General features: G+C 35.4%; 1 protein-coding gene across 9 annotated transcripts in view; it reads right to left on the bottom strand.

Moving 5' to 3' along the window:
* The window catches only part of CDK17 (cyclin dependent kinase 17), a 91,336-nt gene that overhangs the window by 42,344 nt on the left and 36,792 nt on the right, over positions 1–12,200 (bottom strand). For 4 of the 9 annotated variants that reach the window (XM_085568229.1, XM_085568228.1, XM_021527956.4 and 1 more), the window contains 2 exons: positions 9,133–9,171; positions 417–581 (listed from right to left, as the gene is read on the bottom strand). In XM_085568229.1, the coding sequence (XP_085424355.1) occupies positions 417–581; positions 9,133–9,171 (204 nt within the window). Of the gene's footprint in view, positions 1–66; positions 137–416; positions 582–9,132; positions 9,172–12,200 lie in introns of those variants that run through there. The other 5 variants (XM_085568231.1, XM_085568230.1, XM_021527958.4 and 2 more) reach the window with 3 other exon arrangements.

Consider the following 12,200-nt stretch of genomic DNA (forward strand, 5'->3'; position numbering starts at 1 on the left):
TTATTCTCTTGAATAATGAGATGTAATACAGTAGTTCTTTTTAAATTCCACATATAGGATGATTACCTTCTGGTTTTTTCATAGTACATTTATTGTACTTCTTGCCAATGCTTAACTGAGATGTATACATGGGTTCCTAGCAAAATATTAAGAAAGAGTATTTTGTTACTTTTGTAACTTTTAAAGTTGTAAACAATTCACAGGTGTTTTCTGAGCACTCTTTTAATTGCTTTCTGCCTGAAAACTTTGAGAGACATTCAGTGCTTTAAGAACAAATTTCTCAAACTCCAGAAAAAATTACTGCATACTCAGGGATTTATTAAGGCAGTAAGAGTATCCGTACCTCATGCTATGAATCAATACCAACATTATTTTTCACGGAAAAATTAACTGAAACAAACAATGAAGGAAATTACCTAATCTGCTCCCATTTCTGGGCATTGCCATGAAAGAGCCGAGGCTGCCCCCTATGACGCTGTGTGGTCTCCGTAAAGGGGGCTTCTTGAAAGATCCCGTGTATTGGTGGAGAAATGAGTGCATGCTGTGAGACGTTGGAGGCCTGCCATTCTTCACAATAGGCTCTACAGTTCAGAAGGATCAAAATATTCATTGCCACAAGCAAGGAGGATTGTCAGGAACATGCCAGAAGAAAAACAAAGAAAGAAGAAAAAGAGTTAGTAAACAGGAAATCACAAGTCTGGTAAAATTATTTTCATGCTAACAGCAGACCACCATACTATGGCCATTTCTCTATTAACAAACAAGTTCAAAACATGGCATTAAGTGCTACTCAAACTTAATTTTACTAAATCCTGTCACTCTGCTGGACAAGTAAATGCCCTGAATATACAGTCTTAGAACGTCAATAAAACCACAACACTGTAATTATTTTCTTCTGTCTTACTGCACAATGTTTCAACTTTACTTTTAAACAGGACAGCTGTTAAATCAATTATGATGAGCAAATTCAACTATAAGCTTTCAAAAATATTCTCCCTCTCAAAATTCTTGTGTGTCACTAACACCAAAGCCTTGCCATTAGAGATCTTTAGAAATAACTATATCCATCTATACCTCCCAGAGCTATCATGCCATAATTAAGGTTATTAACTTACAGCGTATCAGAAAAATTAAGCATTCAATTTTTTTATTTTGACTTTCTACTGGATTGTGTTTCAGATGATTCACAGATATTTAAAAAAAAAAACTTATTATCATTGATAAGCACTTTTTAAAAGAATGAAGCGCTAGAAATTTTTAAATCTCATTTAAAACTGTGAGCAGTATTTGGATATTCATGTTCCCTCAGCAACCTGACTCCTCATACATGGACTAGCCCTCAAGGATAGACATGGTCCTAGAAGCAGGCTAACTCTGAAAACACGAGGGGTTTTTTACCCCCAAAAGAAGCAGAACAGATGCCCACTTGCATTGAATGTCATGACAGTGGACTTAGCAGAGCCACCAATGATGTCATTCATACAAGAAAATAAAGATTAAACACTCTCACTTCAGAAAACAATATCAGAGGCATCTGGCAGCTACATGCAAGTATTTTCCCTATACTAGAAAAGCTATGCCAAAAGAACAGTTGAGATTCAAGTAATTATGTTTTTCCACTATTTGATTCTTATGCACATTACAGATTCATGTTTGGTATTATTCAGAAGACAGAAAAGGCAGCAGCCGCAACCACATTGTGAGTGTTACTGAATGGAGCAGCACCCACTGGAGTCACTGCTCCCAGGGTGTGCTCAGAGCTTCACTCATACCTCTTGGGACAGGAAGCTGTATGGGATGCTATTTCATCACTCCACCTTATATACCTACATGCACGAATCCCAGAATCTTGCTTTCCCTTCCAAAAAAGGGAGCAAGAATAATATAGCTAGAAGAACATATTTTATGGGAAGCAGAATTTCGATGGTAAAGGAAAGGAAAACCAACAAACACCTAATAACCTAAGGAAAACAGGATCCTGAAGTTCCCTTCCTCTCTCCCCACATACACAAAAAACTTCTAGGTACATTATTATGGTAAGTCTGAAGCAGAGACAGAAGTACACAGACAGCATTACCCAAAGACAGGTCAATGACCCTAAGAAATAATTATGCAAGGAATTTTTGCATATAAATGTGAATAACACAGTGAGACAAAAAAAAACCTAAAAAACATTAACTCAGCTGCTGCAGGGAAAAAAAAAAAATAAAAGCCTTGGGGAAAAAATATGCTGCAGACCAAAACCAGAAAGGACATGTCTGCACTGTTACAAACCTGCCTACATCCTTTCATTAGCAGCCTTCATAAACACAGCATCAGAGTGGGTGAACATAAGGAAAAATTCACCATACATCTGTGTATATATTTGTAAAGTATGATCACGGTCTTCAAACCTCTGCATATCTCTGTCCGAAATGCTCATTTCTGTTCTAATAGTTTGCATCACCCTTTTGACTTAAGAGTGGTACCAGCTTCCTTGTTGCATGCCTTTAACAGCAGATTTATCCAAGGGCAGCAGGCAGCAAATTCCTCATCAATTTTTAGTACAATCTACTACTACTTCCACATGACAGGACACAGGTTCATATTCAGCACAACTACTGCTTTTGGTAAGTTAACATCTGCTTTATGCTTTCCAACTTTTTTGCTAATTTGATTTGAATTTGATTAAATTTCTAGTCTAAACACTTCACATGAGTTTACGTGTAGTGGTGAACAAATGAATAGTACCTTGTATGTTATGGCTTTTGTCTACTCAGGCTAAAAGCAATCTACCTTCATGAACTGTGCAGTATGTAAAAGAGGCCAGAATTTATGAATACACTGAATGTCTGCGCAGGGACTGAGTTTTATGTTCATTACTAACATGACAGCATGATGCGCAGAGATGATTATTGAAAAAATCTGTTTTCCTTATGGCACTGGTAAATTTGTATGTATTTTACAGTTTAAAACAAAATTCCTAAAATATCCTAACATATGCAAAGTTCAGCTCAAATATAAGGATAAATAAAGATCACATAAATAAATAAATTTATATAAAATGAAAGATAAATGGTTGATATGATAAGATCCAATTATACAGAAATAACCTGCCATCACAGGTAACTATTACCTTCCTTTACTGTCCTAAGTACTGTACTAAATTATGGAGCCTATTATAAAACTTCGCAACAATAATTTAGGTCAAGCAGTAGGACAGGCATAACTACTGGTAGACAATGAACAGACAATGAAGTGAAGGTTACAGAAGCACTCACATGACATTGTATTTGTGACTAAGACAAGTATTAATACTACTGTTTATAAGCAGGGGTTTAAAATCCTGATACATGTTGCTTTACAAAAAGGAGGGATTGAACTGCATATGATGGTATAACACATGGGCTTACACTTTGTAAAGTATATTTGTTATAAACAGTTCAGTGTGCACTGCTGTATGTGAGGAGCTTCTAAAGAAATGGTTGCATGAATTCTGCATTCTGTTACCTCTTCCCTGCAAATGTGACAGTAACAGCCAAGGGCTGGAGCAAATATTAAAAATGATCAAGCAAACCTTTGCTGGAAATTAATTTACAAGACTGTTTATTACAGTTCTCATGCATTTATGAGATACAAGAGTTAAAGTGCTTTTGAAAAAACTACTCAACTCTCTCTCTTTCTCTCCAAAGACTCACAAGTATTTCTTTTGAAGTTACAATTTCATTTAATTAACATCCATTTTTTCCAGAATTATTAATACGTCGAATCACTATATTTGAAGTACAACATGGCAGATTTATGATGCAAGTTTAGTCAACTGTCTGGCCTTGAATAAAATGCATCTAAATTGTAAAAGTTATATGCCTTTACTACATGTATCTATAAAAACTGCTTAATATAGTAAACTGCTTCATATAGTTTTATTTCTGTGATTATAGGTTTGATTCATCTTTAAAAAATGTTTCCGCTATATAAAACTCATAAATATACCTTACTTTAGTGCCACTATACTTGAAAAATACAACTCAGTAACCACATGCTGCTGTTGGTTTGATAGCTACAGGCAAATGAATGATGGAAATAAAAAGGTCAGTAAAAAAACACTAAAAAATTCACTGTCAAGTGTATGGATCTACTGCATTTTGACATCATGCACAAATCGGCTATTCCTCTCTCAAGTATATTACAGCATCAGAAGCATGACACAACCCACAGACTCACTGAAGGGCTGAAGAAGGCACCTGGGAATCCTCTGCATCCACCACCATCATCACAAGAGTGAAAAAGCCAGCCGTGGCAGGTTGCATACTGCACACAAAATAATTCTTCTGTGGAAACCCCCTGCCACAGGATGCTAAAACTACCCAAACTTGCAAGACTCAAGGGGAGACTGAATAAGCAATCTGCTCAGGGTTACCAACCACATCGAGACTTGCCCAGTTCAGTAAGTCTCTGAGCTAGAAACATACAGTACACTGGGGAAATTATGCTATACTTTGGGCTCTAATCTTGGACTTGTCCTCAGATATCATCCTCAGAGACTGGAGAACAGACAGGCAGAAATCCAGCTGTCCTAACAGCACAAGACTTCTGCACCTGGGCACTTCACTTGTGTTGGCTGTTGCTGGCACAACTATTCCAGTAAGGGTGTTATAACCATTTTGTCATTTTTATTATATTCTCTTCTTATTTTGGCTACAACATCATGGAATCTTAGACTCATCTTCCAAGGAATGCCATTTCAACACTTTCATTTCTTAGGCAGCCTACTAAACTATCATGCAAATCTATTTTTTAAGTGTGAAAGAAATTAAAAAAACATTCTCAGTGAGAATATTTTAGAATATTTATAAATATACTAATGTACAGGATGACCACACAGTTTTCATTGTCCCTGAATAATTCATACAATAGACACCCTTTAAAAAAGTGTATTTACGTATGCACATTAGTTTTATATCTATACAAATGCATATCTCTTATTTTAAATGACACATCCATGCTATCTTGCTAAAGTGTGCAGCTTCAGCAAAGTTTAAAATTGAGCAGTGGTGACTGTGCACTGTTGTATTACTCAATGTTCAAGTTTGGTGAATGCTGAGCTAACCCTTTATATAATTTGGAACATTTTCTTGTACTTCTCACATTCTGTTGTTCAAACCTCTGTTGCTATTGGCATAACCCAAAATAAATACAACAGCACAATTCAAAGAAAATACTGTTCAAAACACAATCAGCCTGCCTTAATAATGGTTTAAGATTTGCTAGATCATGAAATGTTTTGGAATACACACATATATTTTAAGAAAACATTGTACTTAGTGAGGGATAACTGCTTTACTAAGTTTGAAATAATGCCAACACCAATGCTAACAAACATACCAAAACGAGAAAACAACACAAATGAACTACTGAAATCATTCAATTGTGAAGTGGCATAAACATATATATATAAATATATATTCGAACATAGGTGGAACTGTTTGGTTTTTTTTTACTTCATAATTATGACAACTGGCAGAGCCAAGTAGAACAGCAGTGTCTATAACCAAGAAACCTGTCAGAGGAATTAACTAAACCCAACAATTTTATGAAGATGCCTCCTCTTCTTCCTTTAGCTGCAATTTAAATTAACTACAAACCTTGACCTGAAATTATTTCTGAGTTAAGCAATTTTTCAATTAATCCACAATGCTTCTTTTCCTCATCCATCTATGGTAACAAAGACCCACACTACCACTTTCTTTCCTGTGCTGGATTTACTTAACTGGATTTACTTAAGCTGAGCTCCAGAGAGCCTGCAGAATTGCCTGACATTTCTTGCACAGCCTCAGCAACTGACATACTGTCACACGTCAGTCAGCTGGTGGATTAAAGAGAGAAAGTGTTTTCATTAGTAATGTAAATGCATTTTAAAACACTTTTTAAGAATATATATTATCACATACTCAACTAAGTATTTTTTTTATGTCCCATGAGTATCTCTATTATGTGACAAAGAGACCAAGTTGTTTATCAGATTTCACTGCCTGAATTTTGTAATGGTATTTTCTACAACTAGCTTTAATAAAGAATTAAATCACCAGCCATACAAGGTGACATTTTCCCTTAAATCAAACATCTCTGACAGAGGTCAGTATGTCTGCAAAATATGTATGATTCCACAACCATTATCCATCCTGGACATATAGATAATACAAATATGTATTTTAAATTCATATAAATAAAGTTAAAATACACACATGGAGATCTTCTAATCAAAGTAAGAGATATTGGAAACATAGCATTTATGATTCATGATTTGGGTATAGAATGGGGACTGAATCCAGGCATGTTCCATACTCTAAGTAAGGATAAATCTTTGTGCCTGCCACAGTTCACTGCTTCTATGAAAAATGTGGCTCAAGGTTCTTCCCCTTGCCTCCGAACAAAAAAGTAATGCAATTTTGATTTAGGTTTTTGAACTAGATCACTATGCGGTATACAGAGCACAGCTGCTAGCAGAAGGATGGAGGCAGACCCTCACTTGACACTTTTAGCTGCAACGTGGCTTTGGACTGGTTCAAGGATAACAAAATCTCACTAAGTGCCTCAAGAATCCACTACTGGATTTTATAGGACAGGACTCAATGCAGTTTCTTTTCCATCACCTTGACCTCACCCTTGCTCCAAAAAACTTCTAAGGCTTTGTTTTTAGTAATTTCCAATTTGATAGGGAATGAAAAAGTGTCAAAAATCTACATTTGTGAAATTAAATGCTCATTCTCTGAACAGTTTTGCATTCATGAAGCTTGCAATGCATCATCACAACCTTTTAAAACTATTTATGTAGGCTTCTCGCCTACTGTCACGTAACTTACTCATATTTCAGGATCATCTACTACACATTCATTTACCTGATCTGAATGTTAGGCTCTGCTAATGATTATTCAGTTTTTACATAATAAAACCTGATTCTCTCTGGACTCGAAATATAAAATATTTTTAACAAGCTGCTGAAGAAGCTGTTGTCAAGAAGCCTTTTTTTTCTTCAGAATAGCTAGAATGTAAGCAGGTGAATTTCTAATATTACAGAATTGGCATGCTGCACTGTATATTTAATTACACTGCTGTAAGGCAGTCAGACCCACTCAGTAAAATTAGCTGATTGCAGGTGACAGCTTCCACAGAAGATACATTTAAATAACCCAAAGCAGCAATTTATATATGTACTCTCCAGGAGCTGGATGAGGAACACTACAAAATACTGTGTATTTATAGATTATTTTATGGGGTTGTTTCCTTGGATTTTGTTATGTTATACCCAGGAGAAGATTAAGTCACTCTGAAAACAGAGCAACCACTCAATACCATTTAAAACAGTATTCTTCATTAAACAATAAGATGTAATCCTCAAACTACTGAATATTACAATTTTAAGAACTTGGCAAAACTTCAAGGGATTACTCCCATTACTCAAATTAATCCATTTGAGTACAGCAGTCATTCCAGAGCAAGTGTTCACCTGCACAACACAAGGCAAAAAATACTGGTAAAATGTTTGAAAAAATATGCTAATATAACCCTGAAGAAACACAATTGTCAACTCCCTCTGAAAAATGAAGTACCTCAATTATTAAAATGGCAGTGTAAAGTCCTATGAATATTTTTTTTAAATTTAGGACAGAAAGGACAGAAATGTTTCTGTCTGTTTGAACTACAAAAACAAACTACAAATACACAAGGCAAAGAATGAGATCAAGACATCTATAAGACACTATAAAAAGCATTTCAAAGTTACTTCATGCAGAGTGAGGTTTTGCCTTCAGTCTGGGTAACAATAAATATCACAATCAAGTGAAATATATTCAAAACCAAAACTCTGCCTTTAAGATTATTTATTTCATACTGCTCAGAAGATAATTCTCAGAAAATACTTTTGGTCATTAGAACCTGTACTGGAACATAAGCATGGCAAGTTTTGCACCTTAAATCATATTAAGCATAACACACCATCAGTTTAAGACTGTAACTGCAAAAGGCATCACACTACACCAAATCCTTCAGAAAAATAATTTAATTCAATGAGAGTCAATACCACAGCCAAGATACAAGTATCCCTGGCCTCTATCCTTGCATTCACATAAAAAACTCCCAATGCAAACATCTGTGAGACCAAGCTGCCAACCTAACCAGAGAACAGAACATCTGACTCCTTTTTGCCCTACTTTCAGAACCAGTGTTGGCAAGTTATGTGTATTCCGCTTTTCTGTACTTAACGACTCCACCTGAATACCATTTGAAAAACATCGCTGCATATTCATCAGTGAGCCTACACTAACAGAAATCTGGTGTATTTAGAGAGTCCACTTCGGCATCTAAACATTATGTTCCCTGCCAAACTTGGCATTCTGCTTCTAAGGAAACACTTATGACTGGACAAAGCCCCCACACAGCCCTCCAAGACTATGGGTCTCCGCAGCATGCTTTCAGGCATTGAATTTTCATGCTCATTTCACTTTATAAGCGCTTCCACATATGAACAGAGCCTCTAGGTATTGTGGGAAGAAGCAAATTAAAACAGAAGGGAAGAAAGAACACTATGTTGTGCAGCATACGTGGGATGGAGAAACCATACTCAACAGTATTAACAAAAAAGGATGCAGACCACAGCACAGAAGGGTACATACAGACTATAATAAAAACATTGCCAGTACAGTGTAAGGGACAGTACAATGATCAGTGTTTAGCTGTGACAGCTACCAATTACTCACAGTAATCTGTAGCTCTAGAATGAGCTCTTGCAATTCTGGGGATTTCTTCTCCCTCTACCCACCCACATCTTCATACTGATACTTTCCTCCAACATCAACAGAGAAATTTTACCAAATTATCACCAGTAAGCATTTCTGTGCTCATATTTTCAATTCAAGAACACTGTCTTGAAAATATGTTGCAACACACTGTTTTCCTTCCACACTCAAGGAATTACACATAGCAGATGGAATGGTAATTTCTCAGCTCTGTTGAAGATGACATGAAATGATTAAAACTACAAAGGCATTTGGATGTTCTGAGACAGTATCGCAATGTGTTAATTTCTATAAACATTCATCCCTCTTATCAGAGTATTAACTAGTCATTAATGCCTTAAACCTAAAAAACACTTACGCACTTTACCGTAGCTGATCCTTCCATTATTACTCACACCTGTAAAATTACAAAAAAATTATGCAAGTGTTCATGAAACTGGATCCTATGATCACATCACTGCGCTAAAAGAGACCAAATGGAGATAAGTATTATTTTAAAAATTCATGTAGCCATTTCTATCAGAACGTCACCTTTTTTCGTTTATTACGTACATATGTATTTATCTGTACCAAAAAACCCAACAAAATAGAATGCTTTCCAATTTACTTATAAATTAATGCAAGAGCTGTGGCTGTATTTTGGAATGCGTCTTGCAATTATTCTTAAAAGCATGCTTGGGGTTTGTGATAGTGCATTTCATAATATTAGACAATACAGCCACATTTTTTGCTTTCACTACAGATCATATGTGCTTGAAATATTTGCATAAATTTTACACTTAATTAGGCATTAAATATGCATGATTTGGATGTTACTTCTAGCCAAATTTCATTAGTATGTCATTGCCAAAGAAAAATTTCATTTTTAGTTGTCAATAAATTACCATTTAATATTGTTAATACTAATCTAAATATATATATTAAGGTAAAATATAGAATTTAAAAAGCAAGCATTGTTAGTATGAAAAATTAAAAATAAAACAACAAATCCACCCAATTGGTTTTATATGTTGAAATACCAGAGACCAAGAAAAGCTTTTGTCCTTAGATGAAAGACTAGCCTGAAGTATACTTCATACAGTCCACAGTTCATAAGGCTTCAGATATATTATTAGGTATTTCACTGCTCCCTCTTTTTTATGGTTTATGACCTGATTTGGCAGTGCTTCCTCACCCAGAAGCCAATTACGATGAACACAATCTGTATGAAAGATTAAATTATATATATGTTTCTGGTCACTAAATAATTTGATGGTGCTCCAAAAAACCCAAACCCGATGGTTATTCTATATTCAGTGCAACAGCTCTGTGCTACTGCACTGAACAATATGGGTTGATCCCTGCTAATCCCATTTTGCTGCTTATGGATGAGTGATGCATACTGAGATTGTACTGACATCACACGATGAAGGAGGCTGTGTATTAAATGAGACTGCATACAAAAAGAGAGCTGATTCAGCAGTACCAATGCACTGCAAAGAAATCAAAAAGTTATGCATCTATTTTTATGGCTGTGAACTACAAATGGGACAATTTGTTCTACATTAGGAGTACTGTTCTTTGAATCTTGAAACAACCCACTCAAAGCGGGAGCTAATGACAAGGTGGGCCTCTGATGGGAGCTGCAGTTAACTTGAAATCACAGGCAATTGTTTTGGGAGAAAAAACATTTGGCAGGGGACTGAACAACACAGGTTATTGCAAAAAAGGTGAACATAAGGAAAGGTCCTTAATACTATGCACAAGTGATCTACATCTGGAATGGCAGTGATGAACTACAAATTATAATAAAGATTTTTACAGAATATATTGATATATATCTATATTAATATTTGTATAAATATTTATATATGTAAGTATTTCATAGGATATAAATCAGATGGAGATAAATCTGGATTCTAGGTCAGCACAGATGTGGTTTTCTATGGACACAGTCTCTACAATCTCTATAACCCAGTAACACAGCTGTTTCCCAGGAAGTTTTCAAAAAAAACTAGCATGTATAAAATTATAACCCTCAGTGAACACAGCCATCAGCATGGAATGACAGGAGACAAGATGAGCAATTTGCTAGAAAGAAAATGTTAAAACAAAAGAATTAGACAGTAACAATGGAATTAAATTCTGTTGTAAAGACTTTCAGCATTCAGGATCTAGTCTTGCCTTCTGACATGAAATGCACAGTTTCAATACCCTTCAACTCTTATTTCTCAAGTTCATGATGTAATGCTTGAGAATAAAGCACTATAAAGAATCACTTTAGGAAGATTATTTGTATCCCTGACTCTGATTCGCTGTAGATTAATATATTGGCATGCCTTTACTGTATTAGAGAGTGCTTTTTAAGTTTCTTAGGAACAGATTCAAAGCCTTTTAACTGGGCACATTTGCTTCTCTGTTCCACAGGGTAAAGGAGTTTTATTTTTAAAAGTAGAACTAAGGAGATGGTTACTCCTGCCTCCCGAGATCAGCACCATCGCAGTAAAGGATGCACTTTCAAGATCTTAATTCAGCTATCACTTACAAATTATTCTTCAAGAGACTACATCCTCTCATGTGTCTCAGTTGGATATTTACAGTTAGTGCAGGCTTTTTAGCACTGTGATTTTGTAAGATGCCAAGGAAAATCTTTCTCATTAAAGCACTTCTTTGTAAGCAGTTTTTTTTAAATGCCCATTGAAGGATTTTTCCAGGCAATGTTCTTCATTAAACTTGTCTTTCACCAAAAGAGAAATATAATTTCTTGGCTGATTTTTCAACAATTGTTGCTAACCAAAGCCCAATCCCTGTGGTCTCTCTGAAAAACACTCTTTCCAAAATATCTTCATCTGTGGGAAAACTAGAGTGTCCTTTAGAAAAGCAAGACTAGCTAGTGCAGCAAGCATTTTCCAACCCTACTTTCTAAGAAAAGTAGGGTCAGAAAGGAAAAACAAAGAAAAACAAAAATCCACAATGTAGTATCCTGTTCACATCTGCAAGATCAAAGATAGCACAAGTACTAATAACTGCATTCTAGAAGAATCTGAAAAAAGGTAGCAAGTGTCAGTAAAACTTTTTTTAATGACAAGAAATGATGAGTTAAAGATTAGGCACAGCAAAGTACAGTTTATATTTTTTGTCTTCTTTCAAGAGGTTCTGCAACACCTTGAGTGCATCCAAGAAGACTGTACTAAGGCATCAACAATGCTCTGCATGTATAAGCACAGTGTATATCATTATCACAACTTTCATATGCAAGATTGCTTTTGGCCAATGAATTGCCATGGAAAGTACAATAAAAAGATCACTAAAAGCTAGGTAAGTAATTTGCAATCAGGAACATTTTCCTGAATTGTATTTTTTACTTATTTTAACACTTTAAATATCTACTGACAAAATAAGCTCGTCACAGTTTGGTGACAAACATGCAGACATCCAAGTATTACT

The sequence above is a fragment of the Lonchura striata genome, chromosome 1A, assembly GCF_050655825.1.
Source record: "Lonchura striata isolate lonStrDom1 chromosome 1A, ASM5065582v1, whole genome shotgun sequence".
NCBI classification, from domain to species: Eukaryota; Metazoa; Chordata; class Aves; order Passeriformes; family Estrildidae; genus Lonchura; species Lonchura striata.